Source organism: Limanda limanda, chromosome 9, assembly GCF_963576545.1.
Source record: "Limanda limanda chromosome 9, fLimLim1.1, whole genome shotgun sequence".
NCBI lineage: Eukaryota > Metazoa > Chordata > Actinopteri > Pleuronectiformes > Pleuronectidae > Limanda > Limanda limanda.
Window position 1 is genome coordinate 5204485 of NC_083644.1, and position 21652 is coordinate 5226136.

The following is a 21652-nucleotide window of genomic DNA, read 5'->3' on the forward strand; positions in this document are numbered from 1 at the left end:
CACGAGTTTGAACACAACCTGGATCTGGATCTGAATCTTTTGCAGATGAGGCCTAAGCAGTTTCCATCCAAAAGTGACTTCCTGATTTACATCCTCATTTACTTCCTCATTTACTTCCTCATTTCATAAAATTGAATCTCTAAGCTCTGGACTCACCTCATGTTCACAGGAGAGTCTGAGATCAGTTGTTTGTTTGGAGACAGATGCATCTGGACCAGAAGCTGTTGGACCAGAAGCTGTGTTGCACACTCCTCTCCACCAGGAGGCGCCATTATGACTTTTACTCTTCGGTATTTAAAGATAGAAAGGTGGGATCAGTCCAGGGCAGGACACAATCTGATTGGCTGAACAGAACCAGGTGGTGAGGAGTGAATTGAACAACTTTATTGATCCCCAGATGGAAACTAGCAGCAGGCATCTTTAAAAACACAAAACAGAAAGGAAAATACACAAAGTGCAGTGGGAGTCCACTTATAATACAACAGAGTGAGAAATAAATAAGCTGCAAAGGAAGTGGTGATAACATACTGTGAAACTATGCTCATGTTAAGAGCTGATAATAATAATAACAATAAAAATGTACATGAGACATATGAATAATAATGTACAGTTATAGCATTAAAATAATAATAATAATCCTTACAGAATGAACACTGTCCGTCATCATGCTGCTGCTGCTGTGGCAGGCATAAATATTCAAATGAACCTTCTCTATATTATTTATTCACGCACTTTTAATCAGAAACTGTTTATTTATAAAAGAAGTTAAGAAATGTTTATGTTAAAAGTATAATAATAATAACAGCCTGGATTTAAATAGTGACTTCCCCAAGGCCTCTTCACAGAGTAAAGAAAACAAAGATTGTATAGAAAAAAATTGTAAAATATTATCAGCAAAGAGAGATCATGTAAATGTAACTTCTGCTTTTTGACGATTTAATAAATAAATAAAACAACAGAGCCAGCTCCGTCCTTTTGACTATACGACAGCTCCCCAGCCAATAGGAACGAGGGACGCAGCACGACCAGGCGCAGCAGCCAATGAGAGCGCAGAGAAGGCGGGGCTCTGTGTTGTTGTGCTTCACTTCCTGTGTTGCAGAAGTGAAATCAATGAAGTGCAGAGAGAAGGAGGAAGAAGAGAAGAACCGGAGCAGAGAAGGTAGATGATCAATAATCCATCCCTCTCTTTGTGTCTAATCGTGTTTTTAATCAGCGATGAGAACGCGAATCCACCGATGATCAAACTGCGTTGATGTGGAGTTTTATTGTGAAAGAGCTGCTGCTGATCACAAGACTGAGACATGTGATATCGATTAAACTGGCTCCAGGCTCTGCTCTCACACAGAGAAATGGACAAACACACGTTTAACTCCGAAGTTATTTCTACTTTTTAAGTTTGTTGACAGTTGTGTTCTTTCTCTAACTTCTTATTTCGATGCTCTTATTGTGGTGGGTTGGTTTTTTAAAGTAGCAGCATGTTGGAGAACAATAACACCAAGATTCAAGAGTTTATTATCAAATGCACAACAATAACATTAAGCAGTGGCTGGCAATGAAATGCTTGAGTCACAGGCTGTCTTCTATATTACTACTATTATTAATATATAACTACTATTATTATTATATATACTGTTGCTGCCATTATTACTATATACTGCTGTTATATTGGTATAATTTCTATCATATATAAATATATATTATGCTATATTATATACTATATATATTGTACTATTTTTATATACTGTCTAACAATATCATTACCATCATATCATCAGTACTATTACCACCACTTTACATCTTGCACCTTATCTACCTATTTATCTTGTGTTTCTATTTTTTATTCTTTCTACCTCAATATTTTTTATTTTATTGTATTGTATTGTATTTTATTGTATTCAAATATACCGGCTGCTATGACGACTTAATTTCCCTTCGGGGATGAATAAAGTAATCTATCTATCTATCTATCTATCTATCTATCTATCTATCTATCTATCTATCTATCTATCTATCTATCTATCTATCTATCTATCTATATATCTATATATCTATCTATCTAGCAATGCTCAAGTAGTTACAACCAAAAAAAAAAAATAGAAATAGTATACAATAGAATAAAATAGAATATCAAAAATTGAAAATAGAAAATCATGTGCCACAAGGGATAAACGTGTGTATTTATCTGCAGGGTGACTACAAATCCACGTTAATTTGTGTTGTAATGGAACTTTGCATTGATGTGAATGAGTAAAACTTGCTTTTTGATGCCTCCAGGGGGAAAACAGAGGAGGAAGAGCTGGGTGGGTTTCTCTGCCTCGTCACGTCACCAATAGAAGAAGAAGAAGAAGAAGAAGAAGCCACAGTGTGCTGCTCACTAACATCTCCGCCCTCCACTGACCTCAATGACCTCTCCACGAAGCAGGGCCAACATGGTGCACGTGTACAACTGTCATCCCTACGCATCGCAGCAGATCGTGCAGGTCGGTGGAGACTCACTCGCACAAAGTAACAGTTTTAAAGTTTTAAACATATCTGTTAATACGTCTTATCTGCTGTGTGTCTGTGGCTCAGGTGGAGCAGGAACCGGGGCTGGTCTGCTGTGGAGGTGGAGCTCTGTTCGTGGTGGCTTCTGGAGGATGCAAGGTTTAATATCAATATTTATTTATTCCATTTATCTGCAAGAACCTTTATTTAAAGAGAGACTCAGGACCATCCTCTGAACTCTGCATTAATCACCTCAGAGTCCTTCATACTTCACGTCTGTAATCATTGCTGTCTTGTAGATGCTATAACTTCTCAAATGGATCCACAGACTAAACACAAGTCAGAGGCGCATGTTGAACATACACAATACAGAAATAAAAATATGTGCACACACAATTTTACAGACTTTTGCTAGATTTCATGTCTGAATACAGCTTAATGCATTTTTTTGTATTTATATCTCAACTTGAAGATGAATATCAATCGACTGTGTGTTGATATTAAATAATTAAAAAATAAAAATCAATTAATTTCCACCATTATTTCATTCTTGTCAGTGAAAAGTACTTTGTTAATTAAACTGGATAAGATCAGACAAGGGGATTTCTTACAGGGTTACTTCCTCTTTACTCTCACTAGGGTATAAATAATGATTTGCATAGCTGGTATTTAATATTAAGAAGTCAAACGTCAACATTTTGTGCAAATATTTCTGAGTATTATCTTAATTCAGAAATGAGAAGTGTTCATTTCACTGACTGTGTTGTACTGAACCCAGGTGGAGGCGTACAGTGTGGAGCAGGAGGGCTGCCCACTCATCTGCCGCTTCTCCACCATGGGAACAGTGAGGAGCATCCAGCACAGCAAGACAGGTGACCACACCTCCTCCTCTTCACCTCTAACACACTCCATCTCTCTACCTCTAACACACTTCCTCCTCTCTACCTCTAACACACTCCATCTCTACCTATAACACACTCCATCTCTCTACCTTTAACACACTTCCTCTTCTCTACCTCTAACACACTCCATCTCTACCTATAACACACTCCATCTCTCTACCTTTAACACACTTCCTCTTCTCTACCTCTAACACACTCCATCTCTACCTTTAACACACTCCATCTCTACCTCTAACACACTCCATCTCTACCTTTAACACACTTCCTCCTCTCTACCTCTAACACACTCCATCTCTATCCATCTCTACCTTTAACCTACTTCCTCCTCTCTACCTCTAACACACATCCTCCTCTTCACCTCTAACACACTCCATCTCTACCTCTAACACACCTCCTCCTCTTCACCTCTAACACACTCCATCTCTCTACCTCTAACACACCTCCTCCTCTTCACCTCTAACACACACACATCTCTCTACCTTTAACACACTTCCTCCTCTCTACCTCTAACACACTTCCTCCTCTCTACCTCTAACACACTCCATCTCTCTACCTTTAACACACTCCATCTCTCTACCTCTAACACACTTCCTCCTCTCTACCTCTAACACACCTCCTCCTCTCTACCTCTAACACACTCCATCTCTACCTCTAACACACTCCATCTCTACCTCTAACACACTCCATCCCTACCTCTAACACACTTCCTCCTCTCTACCTCTAACACACTCCATCTCTACCTCTAACACACTCCATCTCTACCTCTAACACACTTCCTCCTCTCTACCTCTAACACACTCCATCTCTACCTTTAACACACTTCCTCCTCTCTACCTCTAACACACTCCATCTCTACCTTTAACACACTTCCTCCTCTCTACCTCTAACACACTCCATCTCTATCCATCTCTACCTTTAACACACTCCATCTCTCTACCTCTAACACACATCCTCCTCTTCACCTCTAACACACTCCATCTCTCTACCTCTAACACACCTCCTCCTCTTCACCTCTAACACACACACATCTCTCTACCTTTAACACACTCCATCTCTCTACCTCTAAAACACTCCATCTCTACCTCTAACACACTCCATCTTTACCTTTAACTCACTTCATCTATACCTTTAACACACTCCCTCTCTCTACCTTTAACACACTCCATCTCTACCTCTAACACACTCCATCAATTTAGGAGAAACTTCAGACACATTCACTGGAAATGTCTTTCCCTTCTTATGAATTGACACAAACAAGTTAAAGAGAACATTTTATCATCCATCCTTTCCTTCCTCCCTCCTCCTCCAGGAGACTACCTGGTGACCATTGAGGAGAAGAACAGCGCCACCTATCTGAGAGCCTACACCAACTGGAGATACCAGGTACACACCGACCAGACAAGCACTGAAAGTACCTGAAAGTACTTTGTGCTCGATATAAATACAGTCACGTTTTTTCTTGCTCTCCATTCAGGCCGAGGGGAAAGCCCGTGTGGGGGTGCGCTTGCTGGGCCACCTGCTGCGGGGGGCGTCTATGCGGGGCGGAGTGCAGATGGAGATCATCGAGATCCCCCTGTCGGAGCGTCCTGTGGCTGTGGCCTGTTGCTCGGTCACCGGGGACCTGCTGGTCGGCTGCGAGAAAACCCTGGTCCTGTTCACGCTGAGGAGACCGAACCAGCAGAACCTGGTAAGAATCCACCTAATGAAGGAGTTTACCTCAATGAATCGGTCCATTTTCCTTTTTCTATGAGTGTGGGTCGAGGTCACCATTATCGTTTTCCATGACTTTAAAATATTCAGCTCTCAGAAACGATTAAAATATCACCATGGTCTTATTTTTTCACCCTTTAAACATGTATTTGTCATATGTGACCTAATATAATCAATAAAAGCAGATTCTTTGATTCAGTAAAATGTATTAATGGCCTAATTTTTGTCTCTCTGGGAAAATGGCAGCAGGGTCAGAGTCCCTGGCCGAACACTCAGCCGAGCTCCAGTCAGAGTCAAGGTAACTCAAGGAAAGACACACAACACATTTTCATACAAACGCTCATTTAGTTTCTAGTTATCAACTCAAAAGATGAGTGGAAACAGGAAAACCTTTTCATGCAGGACCTCGATGAGTCTTCTTCAGTTTCCTCCTCCAACCAGTTTGACCTCCGACCCTTTGTTTTCCACTCATAGGTCAAACGTCCAGTTCAAACCAAAATGTTTCCATCCTGGACTTTGAACGCTCCGTCATCGTGCACCTTCCCAAAATGTCACTTAAACAGGTATTTCAGTCTCTTCTTCACTTCAAATCTTTGACCTGTCATTTCTTTTTCCCTTTTTCTGCTGCATCGTCGCAGCAGTAAATAATAGCAGTGTTTTATAGTATATAATAACAACGTAAATCAGTATAACTACTTTGTGTAGTTGTTGGGGACCCATTTTTATTTTATCCGATATTATTATATAAATATGCTGAACTTCAACTTTACTATAATTCTCAAATTGTGCATTTAAAAGTCTTATAAGTACGTTTACAGAAATATGCCTAAAACAAAACATAAACATCCTAAGAAATACAATTTGATTTACTCACTTAATCCTCTTTCTGTGCTCCGCCCTGCAGGTGGCGCTGTGTGGAGGATATGTGGCCGTGCAGGCGGAGCTGGAGGTGCTCGTACTGAAACTGGAAGCTTCTTCTGAACCTCAAACCCCGGACGACTCCTCGGACACAAACACATGTGGTAAAAACACACGTGACATCATCAGTGTTTGCTCACGTCTTTAATTTTTGTTCATGTTAAATTGGAGAAATTCTGGTGTTATAGCAGCCCGACTACAGAATAAATACAGGTAAATAAAGAATAGAATAAAAATTGAAAAGAATACAGTTGAATAAAAAATAATTCTATAAGAACAATTAGACACAGAACACAAAGATTACAGTAATGCAGTAGTAATTTGATGTGATGATAAAACAGTGTTCAAACCAGCAGCATGAATAGTGTCTGTTAAGTAGAATGCTACCGTAAGATACAGCTTTGCACCAGGATATCATATGATATGAATATGAAATAAAACTGGGATTATCTGTGTTAGTTTTGAAACATTGGGTAACAGTAAAAAACACAAATCTTTCATGAATGTGTGTGTGTGTGTGCAGAGGATCCTCTGGAGGACCAGTCCGACCTGCTGCTCATTCCGAGGCAGCAGGAGTTGCTGGGCGATCGAGCTAAAGACTGTGACATCCCTGTCAGCATCGAGAAGACGGGACTGGAGGACAAAGGACAATACACGCTGACATATGTTCTTTTCAGGTGCGTGTGTTTGAGTTTGACCTTCATATCTACATTGAGAGAATTTTTTTGATTTAACTTGGGTCCTTTCCCTCCTGCAGGCGTTTTACTCCAGAGTTTTTCCAGGGCTGCAGTGTGGAGGAGACGCAGCTCCACTCCCTGCAGCTCTACCCGCTTTACACCAGTGAGTACAACATGTGGCAGGAGAGGAGGAACCAAAATGACACTTTATTCTAGTACAGATCTGAATCAGCTTTAGTTTAGTTTGATTTACATTAATTACACAGAAGATTCACCATTTTAGGACCATGACTGACTCAACTACTTGTTAAACTGAAGAGTTTTTCTGCTGCTCTTGTTTTTTTCCCCCTTGAAAGTTTAAAAACTGTACCAGCGACACAAGTTGAACCCGTTTGGATGTGTGTTGTTATTGTGATGTGTGTCTGTGTTTCTGCAGGAAGCCAGTCGGTGTCCACAGAGGAACCGGCGTGTGTGTTCTGCTTCTTCTCTCTCCCCAACGCCGGCTACCTGTACAGCCTGAAGGGCGGAGTCGAGCTGCTCTCAGCCTATCAGTATCCAGAGAAGGTCCTGGAGGCGGTGCTAACAGACACCCTGCTGCATGTCATCACAAAGTACGTCTTCAGTCCCATTTGATATTTCAGAGGAGATGTGAGGCTTAATGATTTGGTAAATATCTGTTGACATGAGGACTTAAATCAAACATTTGACCATACTTTATAAATATATCTTAGTTTTCATCTCAACTCTAAAAACATGCAGATACCTGTTCCAAAACTCTCCTTTTTTCACTCCTGAGTGATCCTTGGATATTTTACCATATTGTGAACACTTGAAAATGAGTTGTCCAATGTGTAGTTGTGTATTTTCTCTCTGTCAGGAATGCGTTGCAGTGTTTCACAGTGCGTTGTGCGGCTGTAGCAGCCCGGATCGACGACCCCTACATCGACACCACCATGAAGGTACGAGCCTCATCCCTGACTCTGTGTAACCGAACCTAGATCCTTTCTCTGTCTCTGTTTTTAAACATGTGTGTGTGTGTGTGTGTGTGTGTGTGTGTCTGTGTGAAGGCCTGTCCGCCCTGCAGCCTGGAGGTGTGCGCCCTCCGGATGCAGCTGTTCATCGGCCTGCGCTCAGTGTGCGTCTACGGCCGACACGTGGTCCTGCTCTCCGCCGCCGACATGGAGACGCCAGACGAGAGCGAACGCAGCACACAGCGCCGGTAAAACACACACAACCAGACACACACACACACTATATTTAGATTAGATTTCTTTATTTATCCACACAACGGGGAAATTCACTTGTTACAGCAGAAAAAAGAAAAACAGAATTTAAATAACAGTGCCGAAGCACAATAAAAAAGAAAGATCAAAATATACACACTACTAAACTACACATAATGAGAGTACAGAAACAAAAACAAAAACAACCTGCAAAACAGACACTGTGCAAAAGCAGGTACTGGGGAGAAAGTGGAATGATGTAAGTGTTATTGTAATGAAAACAAAAGTATTATAAGTAATATTGCAACAGTAGTGACCATGATACAGAAAAAATAATTAAAAAGTAAGTGACCATAATATAAATAATACTACAAGATAGCATAAAGAAAAATATAAATATTGCAATGTAACCATTATAAGTGACCATGATATAAATATAGATGTAAAGTGTTGAATATTATTGTGCATAGTAGTGATCTGAGTAAAAAAATAAAAAATAAATAAGAAAAATACAAATACAGCTATGGTGAGAGGTTGAGTGGAGATAAAGATAATAGACAGGGACTACAACATTATCAGGTGGTGCTGGTGTTGTAGAGCCTGACTGCAGCCGGGATGAAGGACCTGCGGAACCTCTCCTTCTTACACCGTGGGTGTAACAGTCTGCTGCTGAAGGAGCTGCTCAGGGACCCCACATTGTCATGTAGGGGGTGAGAGGTGTTGCCCATGATGGACGCCAGCTTGGCGAACATCCTTCTGTCCCCCACTTCCTCAATGGAGTCCAGAGGACAGTCCAGGACAGAGCTCGCTCTTCTTATCAGTCTGTTGAGCCTGCTCCTGTCTCTGTCCGTGCTACCCCCCCTCCAGCAGACCACAGCGTAGAAGATTGCTGAGGCCACCACAGAGTCATAAAAAGTCCTGAGGAGAGCCCTGCACACTCCGAAGGACCTCAGCCTCCTCAGCAGGTGGAGGCGGCTCTGGCCCTTCTTATAGAGGGCATGTGTGTTGTCGGACCAGTCCAGTTTGTTGTTGAGGTGAACACCCAGGAATTTGTAGTTCTCCACCACCTCTATGTCCAATCCCTGGATGTTCACTGGTATACAGGCTTCAACACATGAACACACACATGAATATGGTATTGGCCGTCAGATTCCTCCCTGTGGGCAGCAGAGTACGTTTATTAGGTGTTTATCAGCGCTGTGATGTGTGTGTGTGCAGTCAGGTGTGTGTTTATAAACCTGTTCATCACGTGTGTGTGTGTTGTGGTTTTAGCGAGTTGAAAGAACACACCACGCTGACTGGTATTTTCCTGGCGGTGGGAATCGACCCCGCAACCACGCCGGCTCTGGAGAGCTTTCTGTCACGCCCCTTCCTGTAAGACAACCCCAACCCCCCCCTGCCACCGCCCACCCCCCCACCCCCACCCGAGTCTCTGTTGTCTCTTCCAGTCAAGCTGCAGCACCAGGAAATCCCTCAAAACCAAAAACACCTCACGTAAAGTGATTATAAACCGAATCCTGAGATTTGGTTTCAACAAGAGACAAAAGGTTTTTTCTCCCAGCGTCCTGTGAAGCAGCTGGTTTGTGTATTTTTACATTTTCCAGTGAAACCAATAGTTCTAGCTGCAACATAATAGTGGTTATTAGCCTGAACTGGAATGTGTGTGGGAAGTTTCCACAATGATGAATATCCTTTTTGAAGAAAAGCTCCTTTGAAGTCCTTTTTTAATCGCAGCATTATTCTATTTTTAGTAACAAGGAAGTCAAGACAAGGTGGTTGCAACATAAGCTGTCCTTTATTGATGTAAATACTGAAATATTTATTACATTTCAGCGAATTTATTCAGGTTTTCACCGTTTCATACCCTAAATATGTAGTTAATACATACTTCCCTGCTAAATGTAATTATTATGCAATAAATAAAAACTTAAGCCTCCTTCATATGTAAATGTTGAGGCTTTACCTCAACTACTCCAGCTAAGACACCATATAGCATCTAAAAATAAGAAAATATGAAATCCCGGCGGCAGCTAATTATTTCTGTTCATTTATGACAATACAATACATAAATATAATTTATAGTTTATCGATGATTCAAATTCCTGTGTGACTTTGCAGCTTGGTCTAAAAGTGACAACGTATCCTGTTTTAGTTCCCAAACCTAGACGACCGTAACCTGCCTTACCCCCCCCCCCCCCCCCCCAGTGTGTGTGTGGATGAAATGGAAAGAGCTGCTCTAATAATAGAATAATACACACACACACACACACACACACACACACACACACACACACACACACACACAGCTAACTAACTATTAGTTTGTGTGAAATAAGCTGTAGTTTACATCTAGTAATAAACAGTGATTTATTACATTCTACAGTGTTGATGATGCAGATGCTGTCGTCTCCATCATCACAGCATCTCCTCCTCCTCCTCCTCCTCCTCCTCCTCCTCCTCCTCCTCCTCCTCCTCCTCCTCCTCCTCCTCCTCCTCCTCCTCTTTTCTGTCATTCGTTCACATGTGTCCTGACACATTGAAAGAATCCTTTTCCATCTTTGTTCATGGAAAACCTGTGTGTTTGTCTTCAGTGTGTTTGTCTTCAGTGTGTTTGTCTTTAGTGTTTTATCAGTGTCCACTAAAGAAACAGTTACAGATTTAATTCCCTTTCTACAATAGAAGAAAACATAAAAGTAATGGAACAGGAGGAGAATTAAACAGGTTTTATTGACGTTTCAGAGTAAAAGACAAGACTCAAGATTACAGATGAAGTATATGAGGCAATAGATAAGATAAAATGAAATAAGTTAAGGTAAGGTAAGTACAAAACAGACAATAAAGGGAAGCAATGGAATTCAAAAATATGGAGATATGTACATAAACATCTTTCACTCTAGACTATAGATATGGGTAGAGAAAGTGCAGTAGCACAGGTTGAGTGCATAATATTATAAAGACAGAACAAGGATAATGAGATCAAATTAACAACAATGTAATAAATATAAATTTATAAAACAGAATATACAGTATTTACATAAGATTACACAGGAAAAATATATAAGAAACGAATAGGAAAGTTGGCATACATGTGAATATTGCACAGAAATGAAAGAGGCCATTACTTTCCAAAAGCTTTAAAGAAAACTTAAAATAAGTAAACCTCAGATTCTAGACGCATGACACCGAACTCTCGCTCTGAGATAAACTTTCCCCCCTTTGGATTAGATTTAGCTAATTTCTCAGTTTGAATGAATATCTCTGTGTGACTGACTCCAGGAGCAGGAAGTGGACGATCTCCTCTCCTAAAGAAACCAGCGCAGCCGCTCATGGATGGAACCTGTACGTGGTCGACACCGTCTCGCCCCTCGTGCTCTACCGAGAGATGGTAACGTCTCCTTATTAATGATATATTCTGGATTATTTCTTATTCTCTCTCTTATTTCTTACGTTTCTTGTTATTATTCTGTTCTGCTTTCTGTAACTGCTGATTATGAGCAGTGGGAAAATGTTTAATAAATCAGTGTCGTAAGAGTTATTCAACTTGTTTCCATCACAAATCAAATAAGAAAAAACTGTGAATTTTTCTAACTGCTCTATAAGATTGTCTCACACTTGTTTGTGTTTGTTTGTGAGTCTGTACGATGACCTGTGTGTGTGTGTCTGTGTGTGTCAGGTGGAGTACAGCCGACACTATTCAGAGACCAACCCACAGGCCCAAAGCCTTCGACACCTCCTCAGTGAGGCTCACCTCCTCCTCTGCGCCTCCTCACTGCAGCAGAGCGGCGAGGGCGACCACACGGTGTCTCTGCAGAAAGACACAGAGGGACAGACTGAAGGACAGACTGAAGGACAGACTGAAGGACAGACGGAGGGACAGACTGAAGGACAGACGGAGGGACAGACGGAGGGACAAGAACTGCAGGAGGCTCTGAGACAGAACTGTGCACAACTGGGAGACTGTTACAGCAGGTGCATGATGGGAAATGTTCTCTCTTTTTGGAATCTGTTGAACTAAGCTGTCTTATGTTTAAGAAAGAAAACCCAGAATGAACTTCTGAGTTTCAGAGCTTTTGGTTTCTGTTTTCACTCAAGAGTCTGATCAACATCTGTTTAAAACTTAAAACCTGAGAAATCTAAATACCAGGAGAGAGAGAGAGGGAGAGAGAGAGAGACGTGGCTGTCAATCAAAGTCAAACTAACACAACACACCTACACACACATGCAGGGTAAACATCCTTATCTCTTGCATCTGCCTACCCTTACACTTTTAAGTAGCACCTTCCTGAAATGTCCCTCAACCAGCATTCCTTTCTGTTCCTTTTATTTATCTTTAAAAGTCATTAATTCCTTGGAGATTTTCCCTTTATCTTACTTCAGTGTGAGGAATTTCTGTATGTGTGTTCAGCAGTTGTGTTGCTAGGGGGGAACAAGGAAGTGTATAAATCAGTCTGTGGATCATGATTGTGTTAACTGTTCATCTTATCAGCTTCACACTTCTCACGTGTATTGTTAAGGTCTTGAGGAAGTGCAGTTTTGAATTTGGTTTCGAATTGAACACGTGATACATTCAATATAATAACGATAATAATCACTTATTCTCCAGTTTGGGTTCTGCGTACTGAGCCGAGCTTCACTGAACTTTGAAGAATCAGTCGATCAGTTCTTAGCTCCACAGAACCAGTTGCAGGATTCTGTGGACCAGGAGCAGGTGTTTACTTCATGCGGTTCAATTCCTGAAGGTCACTATTGTTGTTGGAGAAACGTTCAACCAGCCACAGGTCAAACAAACAGCCCGTTCCAAAGATTCAGGTTTAGAACGAGTAATTTAATGTAATTCTCAGATTTGCTTTTGTTTCCCTCGAATCCTTTTGTTTCTCTCTCCCCTCCTGTGAAGGGCGAGCCAGAAGGACTGTCACCAGGCGCTGCCGTACTACAGGATGTCCGGACTGTCAGTCACAGAGGTCATCGTCAGGAACCGCCCACTTCCCAGCAGCCCTCACTCCTATGGCCTCGGCTTCCTGTTTTACCTGAAGCATTTCCTGTTGGAGGAAACGGAGCAGAGCCTCAGTCAGGTACACGCTCGATAAATAACACATTTAAAATGTCTTAATTTTGGGATAAACAGTAATAACTGTAAAAGGCTAAGATTCAAAATAACAACTTCCTTCCCACAGGAATCAGCCGATGAGGTCGTTGACATTTTCAGCCAATCAGATCCCTCGGAGATCATCAGCGTGTGTGCCAGCCCGTCCATGACCAACATCAGTCCCGCCCGGACGCTGCGAATCTTCCAACATCTGGAGGCCACGGCTGGCGTGTCGGTGCCGCTGACCATCACCATGGCAACCATGATGCTGCGTCTCGACGACCTGCCGCAGTACACACAGCTGATGGACAGACATCCCGAGGTGAGGAGAGAAGTGAAGAAGAAACGATAACGTGAACTTGATTCTGACTGTCTGTCTGTCTGTCTGTCTGTCTGTCTGTCTGTCTGTCTGTCTGTCTGTCTGTCTGTCTGTCTGTCTGTCTGTCTGTCTGTCTGTCTGTCTGTCTGTCTGTCTGTCTGTCTGTCTGTCTGTCTGTCTGTCTGTCTGTCTGTCTGTCTGTCTGTCTGTCTGTCTGTCTGTCTGTCTGTCTGTCTGTCTGTCTGTCTGTCTGTCTGTCTGTCTGTCTGTCTGTCTGTCTGTCTGTCTGTCTGTCTGTCTTTTTCATTCACACCTGAATATGATGAATTATGTGCTTCAGCGCTGTCTGTTCTGATTCATGTTGCACTGGATTGAGAAGATAAAGTTTGTGTGTGTGTGTTTGTTCAGATGCTGCTGGTGTACGGTTTCATCGACGAGCCGAGGCTGCTGCTTCACGGTGGAGGCGGCGGCCCGCACACACTGGTCCGTCCCACATCGCTGACTCGCCAGCTGGCAAAGTCCCAGCCGGGTCTGCTGGTAGCCGGCATGGTGGCTCTGCATGAGAACAACAAGGCTCAGCTGGAACAGGCTGATCACATATTCAAGGTGTGTGTGTGTGTGTGTGTCGCAGTGTTTACCTGAATAAGTTGAACATGAAAGGTCCTAAAACGAGAACAGCAATAAATACATGTAGTGTGTGTGGGTGTGTCTGTTTGTGTGTGTGTGTTTGTGTGTGTGTGTAGGAGCTGGGCTGTGAGAATTGCTTACTGGTGGACTTCTGGGAGGCGACGCTCATGGCCTCTTCTCAGGAAGCCGTCATCCAGGAGCTTCTGTTCCGACTGGCTTCTGTCTACATCGAGCGGCTGACGCACACAAACTCCGACACACACTCCAGCCTCCCTCGCACTCGTCCACAACGCCGGCCGCTGAAGAGCGCCGACGATCTGGTGAGTTTATCTTTTCACACGCCACCGTGCCGGTGAGAGCCAGAGGTCAGAGGCACCATGTCGACTGGTTGTCCGTCCGACCCATTACCACGATATCTCAAGAAAGCCCTGAGAGAATGTCTTCAAATTTGGTAAAAATATTGACTTGGACTCGGATTAAATTTGGTAGCCATAGGTCAAAGGTCAAGTTCACCGTGACCTCACGTCCATGTGAATATTAGGACGGCCTGTAGAGAATTTCAGTGCATCTTGTGCAATTCATTCAATAACTGATTTGATTCCGGTGGTCAAAGGTCATGTTGGCCTCAAAAAACATGCTTTTGTCCTTTTGAACGATTGAATGATGATTCCTCGAGAGTGCTTAAGTGGTCAAAGGTCAAAGGTCACATTGACCTCATTTGAATCTGGAATCAGTGAACATGTAGAAATATGTACACTGGAACTGCGCTTGTCGGCGGAGGCATACTCAAGCAGTGAGGTAATCCCAGTTCCATTAGGTAAGAATTTGGTTACCTGCCAAAGCAAACTTTTTGGCAGGTCGATAAGGATCATCTCCGAGATGAAAGCATATTTATGTGTTTCAGATCAACTCCAGCTCCCATTACGGCTCCTTGTACCCGTGGCTCACAGTTCTGTGTCCAGCTCACACTGCCAGCTTCCAGCACCAGGAGGCGTTACACAAACTGCAGGTAATTTGTGCATGAACATGATATTGTTTGCTACTAATTAAGCTGCCTATGTGAAAAATAAACACCACTTGATCTAACCCAGATGTAAGTGAGCGATGGAACGTGAGCTGTGACCTGAGGAGACTATTTCCACATCATGATAACTGATCAAATGGATCCTGTTGAGCTCAAAGATCAGCTCATGTAATTCAGTTTTTGTATCTTGTGATTCTGGGACATCAACTGCACTTTGAATCTTGTGTTTTATTGGTTGCAAATATCAATAATTTAAAAGTAGTTTGAATAGAAAACAACGTTTGGGACGTAAGTACAGAAACTCAGCAGGTTTTAAATGAGTGAATACTTGGAGTACGACAAATAAATCAAACAAGGAGAAAACATTTGATAGAATCTTTACTAAATCAGGTGGAGGAGGGGAAGAATTGCCCGTGGGTGTGATTTTGATTTATTTTTAAATTGAAAAGAAAAGATTAAGCGTTATTTTATGTAATCATTCCTGCACCTCTCCTCAGTCTCTCCTGTGTGGTCCGTCCATGTCCATCGGTTCTGTCCTCCCACTGTTGGAGCGTCTGTCGGAGGACACCCTGTGGGGCTTCAGCCTGCACCTCCTCTGCGCGACCAGAAGGGGGCAGTTTGACAGCAGCATAGAGAAGCTGCTGGACCGATGTCCTCAGGCCATCATCGCCTTCGCCAACCACCATCTGCAGGACAGTCACATGGTGGGTGCTCGCCCTGTATCAATGACCAGTTTCTGTTTGAGTGTCTCAGAGTCTGACGGCCATGTTGGATCTTTGCAGGCGTTGTGGTGGAAGAAGCTGCTCCCGGAGCTGTGCAATCGCACGAGAGCTGCAGGGGACAACAGCATCCTACTGGCTGCCCTCAAAGGTAGAAGCACCCCCCAGACGCCTTCTTGCTGTGGTTCTTCTTGTTGTGCTCTTGATATTGGTGATGAAAGAAAAAACCCCAAAGACACTGGAGGTCAGATAAAGAGAAAAGCTCTGTTAATGTGTGATGCTGCTTTCGTCCCAACAGAAACGCTGGTGGTGGTTGCCACGGAGACCAGCCCGGCACAGTTCCTGGAGCTCATACCCGACGACGGCACGGCATCGTACTTCCTGCCTCACCTGTTGACATGTAGCCAGAGACACCTGCTTGCCTGAGACACAAAGACACGCACGATAACACAAAGAGAAATGTGTGTCCGCTGGTGGCTGAAGGTCAACGTTCCACTCGGGATCGGGGACGCTCGTTTGTTGAAGATGATTCGTCACTGAAAGAATAATCCTGATTCTATAACAGGAGCACAATGACCGGCCCTATTGTTGGATGAGCCGAACAAACACAGTGATTAAAACTTCAATGACAGTAATTCACAAACCGTGACATTATAAATATATGTTACATCATCGTGTCAGTATTAAAATGGGGCAGCCATCTTGTCAGGAGGAAGGGTTTATGACCTGTACATCAATCTGTCATCAGGGGATGATTGGCATCACTTGTGCAGAGCCATCATTATTAACTATGAACCAAACCCTCAGTGAAAACATTCCACGTTACGCCCGAGGACTAAAAAACAAGATCAGCAAAACCAGGACCAGGAAGTGGTTGAGTATTTTGAACTGTGGTGAACCGCCTGCAATTATTCTTCTTTGTCATTGTTTGCACGGATCTGTGTTAAATATTTAAGCACTTCATGATTTGTTATGGAATTAACCTTGAAATATTATATATCCTGACATAGTTTCACCACTTAGTTATATATTGTCAGTAGATGAGATTTCACGAAGGCAGACAAATGTCTTGGATTGTCCCTGGAGCACCGAGCTCTTTCCATTTCACCCAAATGTTATTTCATTTAAATAACAAAAAAACAAATTCCTTTTTCCTTTTCCTCCCCACAACAAAATCTGAATATTCATGCTTCTTATTTAAAGTCAGTAAAGAACAAATGTAAACTGTGTCTCGTCGTTAACCTGAGTTGCAGGAAGTTCCTGATACAATCACTCCTGCAGGATAAAGGAATGTTGTGCTGCAGCTTCAGTTGACTGACATTGATTACAGATTATTATGTGTGTGTGTGTTTTTGTTTGTGTGTGTGTTGTGTCATCTCAGTTTCACCATAGAGACTCTAAACAAACACTCAGCACTTTTGTCTTTGCTCCAAATGTGAAGATTAGATCACAGTCATCAAGTTATTTTGTCAGTCATGAACTTTGTTAATGTTTGACAGCAGAGTCGACGAGCAAAAACACCAACGTGTATTGTTATAATTATTATTAACATCATATATCGCTTTTTAAAAGTGCATGTAAAATGTAAATGTAAAATGCAAAAAATATATAAATTATAAAGATTGAAAGTAAAAAAAAAACAATTGCAATAAAAGCACAGAATAAAACATATCTTCATGAAGTCCTTGTTTTGTATATTTTATATTTATAAAGTATCTTGTAACATGGTGCAAATATTGGAATGGGTATATACTGGTTGACTAATCAATTAAAAGTGACTCAATCAACAGGATGTGTGAAGAGGAGTTGATCAGTTTCATTAAAGTTGTTTATTTGTCGACGTCTCATCTACACTCACTCCTCTGAATTTAATACCTTATTTTAAAATACTCAAATCACATCAGTTTAATTCTAAAGATGCTGCTCAACCAACCAGAGCTCCTCGACCAACCTCCGAACCAATGACAACCTCAGAATCACAGGACCAATCACAGCTGGAGAGGACTACCCGGAGCCAATCAGAGCTGTGGACCCTGATGGATCTCACCTTGAGGTAATAAGAGCTCAGCTGTTCACAGGTTTGGAAGACCACCACCTTCACCACCTCCTTCTCCACCTCCTCCTGAGGGATATATATCTGGAGGTTCAGCAGCTGAGTGAGGGAGAGACTGGAGGAGCAGAACAACAACAAGGCCGGATCAGAAAGAAGAAAGTAAAGAATTGAAGGAGATGAAGCTGGGTGAGAAGAAGATGATGTTGGCGACCATGACAGAAAACATAGAGATGGCGTTGTTCTCTTCAGAGGAGCTGTGCCGGGTGATACTAACACAGGAGCAGCAGGAGGAGCAGGAGGAGCAGGAGGAGCAGGAGGTGCAGGAGGAGCAGGAGGAGCAGGGACACCACTTCCACATGGTGGGTCGTCTGAATCTCTGCAGCTTCAACTCAAGCTTTCATAGTTTTCATGTGTCTGTCTTTAGCAGGAGTCTGGACTCCAACACAAAGTCCAATGTTCTGCGGGTGGAGAGTGAGGAACGTGTGGAATCTATAGGAACTGATGAGTTCATGTGACTGAAACTCAAATTATATCATTATTCAAACCGTTTTTCACTTATTCCTTCTGGGATCTGACTTAACTTTTATTTCTCCTGATTTTAAGATGCTCAGATGATTCAACTGGACTTTTAAAGATAACAATGTCCCTGTTACTCTGGATAAACCTGAGTGAAGTTTGAGGATTTTAACTCTTTGTGGTTTAATACTTGACAAACATTCTGTGCTCGCACAATGCATAAGCACAATGCATTGCCACTTTATTCTAATGCCCAGCCCTAGACAACTGTCCAAAGTTTTCAGTGGGGCCTTTTAAGAATTTTGAAATTTATTGCTAGAGAAAACTTTTTTCAACACCACAACAGAATTGTTTGTAGGCTACCTCTTTTTTAGCTGCTAATATGTCACAATTCCAAAAATCCAATCAGAGCTAAATGAAAAAGTAAGAAGGCACAAAAACTATTCCTGGTCTATCAGTTGTGCTTATTTAAATGATTATACTTCATAATCTACCTCTGATAAATATTCAAGTGAAACAAGGGCAGAAACAAATTACTTTTGATCGTATTAAAACTGGACTTGGAGGAACTGTCCTGTTTTCAAGGGTCACAAACCAAAATGGCTGTAAATCCCCTGCTGTCGTGACAGGAATGTTTTGTGTGTGTGATTAGGGTGAAATTACCTTTTACACCATAAAGACTCTTCAACTTCAATATCACATTTTAGACTAAGATTGCAGCGAGAAACACAATCAGCACCCAACATTCACATAAACTGTTATGTTGCTGTGTTAGTTCTGTTGAATCCAAACTGTTGTTTAACCACCTCCTTCCTCGTCTTATTCTCAGAGATGCCTGAAGCATCCTCTGCTCCCCGACTGGAAACCAGAGCCTGAGGTCCAGACCGAGTCCAGGGAGGAGGCCGAGCTCGGCAGCCTGGTCCCTTCAGGCTGCATGGAGGAGGAGATCGAGATAGAAATGGAGGTGAGTGGTGAAGATGGATGTTGGGTTTGAAACATGTAATGAAAACATGTTTCTGTTCAATGAAACCTCCGTTCATTTGACTATTTTCTTTCTTCAGGTGTTGCCTCCCTTCAAAGTGTTTCAGAGTCAGTCTGTGAAGGTAAAGTCACATGATCCTTATACATATCAGTGATTCACAAAACACCGGGAATCAAATGCACAGATTTCTGCAGCTCCTGATGAAACAAACCTTCATCTCCCTGTTTTAATGTATTTAACTTTGAAGAAGTTACAGTGATCAAACTAATTAAAGCCCTTTTATACACGAACCCTGAGAACAATGAGGAGCAGCTGCAGTTCAATGAGTTTGTTACTCAGTGATAGAATCAGCTCGTCAATCAATCAACACTTCTCTTTTTACCAATCTTTTGTCTGAACTAAATCCCATCATATAGTGAAGTGTTGTTTATGTCACTCCCGCATCAAAATTTAAACTTGGATATTTAATCATGTGTCGATCACATAGTCTTCATGTGTCAGGATGCAGCTGTTTGCATGATTCAGTCTTTTCTTTGTTGTTGTTATTTGCCTATTTTACACTTTTGGTTCCTTATATTTACATTATTTTATGCTCATTATTTATAAAATGTCAGAAAATAAGGATAAAATGCCTGCTGCAGATTTCTACAAAGACACGAAAGAGTTTGTCATTTGGTGAAAATTGGTTTATAATGATTTGAGATACAGAAAAGCAGTTTGCAATGTATTTATTTTACTTCAATTGTTTTTGTTTTTAAGTATTTGTTGATTGACTATTTAATAGACCGAAAATTTCAATGCTCGTTTTCTCTTTTGGTTCAGTTGTTTCCTGTGATACTTACAGCTAAATCTTAAGATTTAAAAGAGTTTCTGTTAAAGGCAAATCAATTTTCTGTCTGACGTGAAGCTTCCGGAGAAAAAAATTAGAAACCATGTTAAAATCGTATTGTGGTCATGTGACATTTATCCGTATTTGTCTGTTGCAGCTGTTGCCAAACAAAGTGAGACGTGTGAAATGGAGGCGACTGGTTCCACAGCGGTGTGGACTGGTGGTCAAAGATGTGGTGTGTCTACCCAGAGACCTCGGCCTGGCTCAGCTGGAGAGGTGAGTGTGTGACATTACATCTTCACTTTAAGAGATTTTATGTATTTTGTGTATAAATATTTTTAAACTTTAAATAAAAGGATGTTGAAGGACCATTAACTGTTTTTTTGTTTTTCTTGTCTTATTTGTTGTATTTAATGTTAAAATAATAGCAAAAATGTTATCGACCAGGTAAATATTTGTCTCTGTCCCTGCAGACCTATCGTTCCACAAGGCAAAGAAAGAGCAGCTCTGGTTGCCATGGGAATGACCGCACGCATCACCATCGACAACAGTTGGTCGGCCAATCAGATGGAGAGTCGACTGGCGATGCTCTTCTCAGGGAAGTTTGAGAGACAGAGGTTTAACTTCATGTATCTACAGGTGTGTACGGTGAATTCTGTTCATATTCATTCATTCTATATGAGTTTCAGAGTTAAAACCTGGTTTTCACAGATTCAATTTAACATAAGATATTACTATTGTTGTCCAACGGTAATATTACAGCAGCAGAGGGGGAAAGTTAAATAAGATAACATCCGTAAAAAGTATTAAATAAGTAAACAAGGAATACGAATACAAGAAAATATTAAAAAATTTAAAGTACAATAAAAAGCACTAGAGATTGGAAATTGAAGACAGTGGAGTTTGCCTTAACATTGGTCGTGTAAATGTAGACATCCAATATACAGTTAATTATGAAAAAATCATAATTGGTTGTTAAGCTTTTCTCCCTGGTAGAATATTTAATACGGCTGCTGGGATTCAAGAAAATGTTAGCTTAATGTAAATGATTCAGCATTTTAGTAAATTTTGTGTACTTATATTTGATGGTTTGTGTCCCCAGTGTTTGCAGGGATCCAGGGCGCTGTTCGTCCCTGACACCCCCGCAGACGGCTGGACGGGGGAGCAGGTGCTCAGGATTGCTGGACATGGACCTTTGTATGTCTTCACCCAGCTGGACGAGCCGCAGGTAGCAGGAGCCACCGCTGCTGTACTTTAAGACTCAGATTCACATTTCATCAGTTTTTATTCTAAATGTTTGTCCGTGTGTGAGGAAGTTTCTCGTTTCAAAGAGTTAGATTTTTCTTTAGCTCTCACCACACTGGATCTGTGAAATGTATTGACATTAAATACATAAATGATGTACATATATGGGATGTGATATGAGTGCTCTGACAGAAATGGGGATGTATTATTGGTATGTTGCTTAAAAAGCCAACTCAACCAATTCAAATGTTTCCTCCACTAAGTTAAAATAATTTCTTTCAACAGGCGGAATGTGAGACGTCTGCAAAGGAGACGTTTGTGGTGAACAGGTGAGAGAG

The 21652-nt window shown here is 41.7% G+C and overlaps 1 protein-coding gene across 1 annotated transcript; it reads left to right on the plus strand.

Annotated features, from left to right (window-relative positions):
• The first annotated feature begins 1095 nt into the window (after positions 1 to 1095).
• Positions 1096 to 17342, plus strand: hps3 (HPS3 biogenesis of lysosomal organelles complex 2 subunit 1). Its single transcript, XM_061078310.1, has 24 exons — positions 1096 to 1159; positions 2275 to 2480; positions 2572 to 2643; positions 3263 to 3356; positions 4696 to 4769; positions 4861 to 5073; positions 5343 to 5394; positions 5571 to 5659; positions 6001 to 6118; positions 6538 to 6691; positions 6772 to 6854; positions 7128 to 7302; positions 7569 to 7650; positions 7759 to 7910; positions 11191 to 11299; positions 11588 to 11883; positions 12809 to 12986; positions 13089 to 13322; positions 13728 to 13925; positions 14063 to 14266; positions 14851 to 14955; positions 15468 to 15674; positions 15753 to 15840; positions 15988 to 17342. Exons 2-24 carry the CDS (start codon positions 2403 to 2405, stop codon positions 16113 to 16115), a joined length of 3183 nt encoding a protein of 1060 aa, XP_060934293.1. The 5' UTR covers positions 1096 to 1159; positions 2275 to 2402; the 3' UTR covers positions 16116 to 17342.
• The last annotated feature ends 4310 nt before the right edge of the window (positions 17343 to 21652 follow it).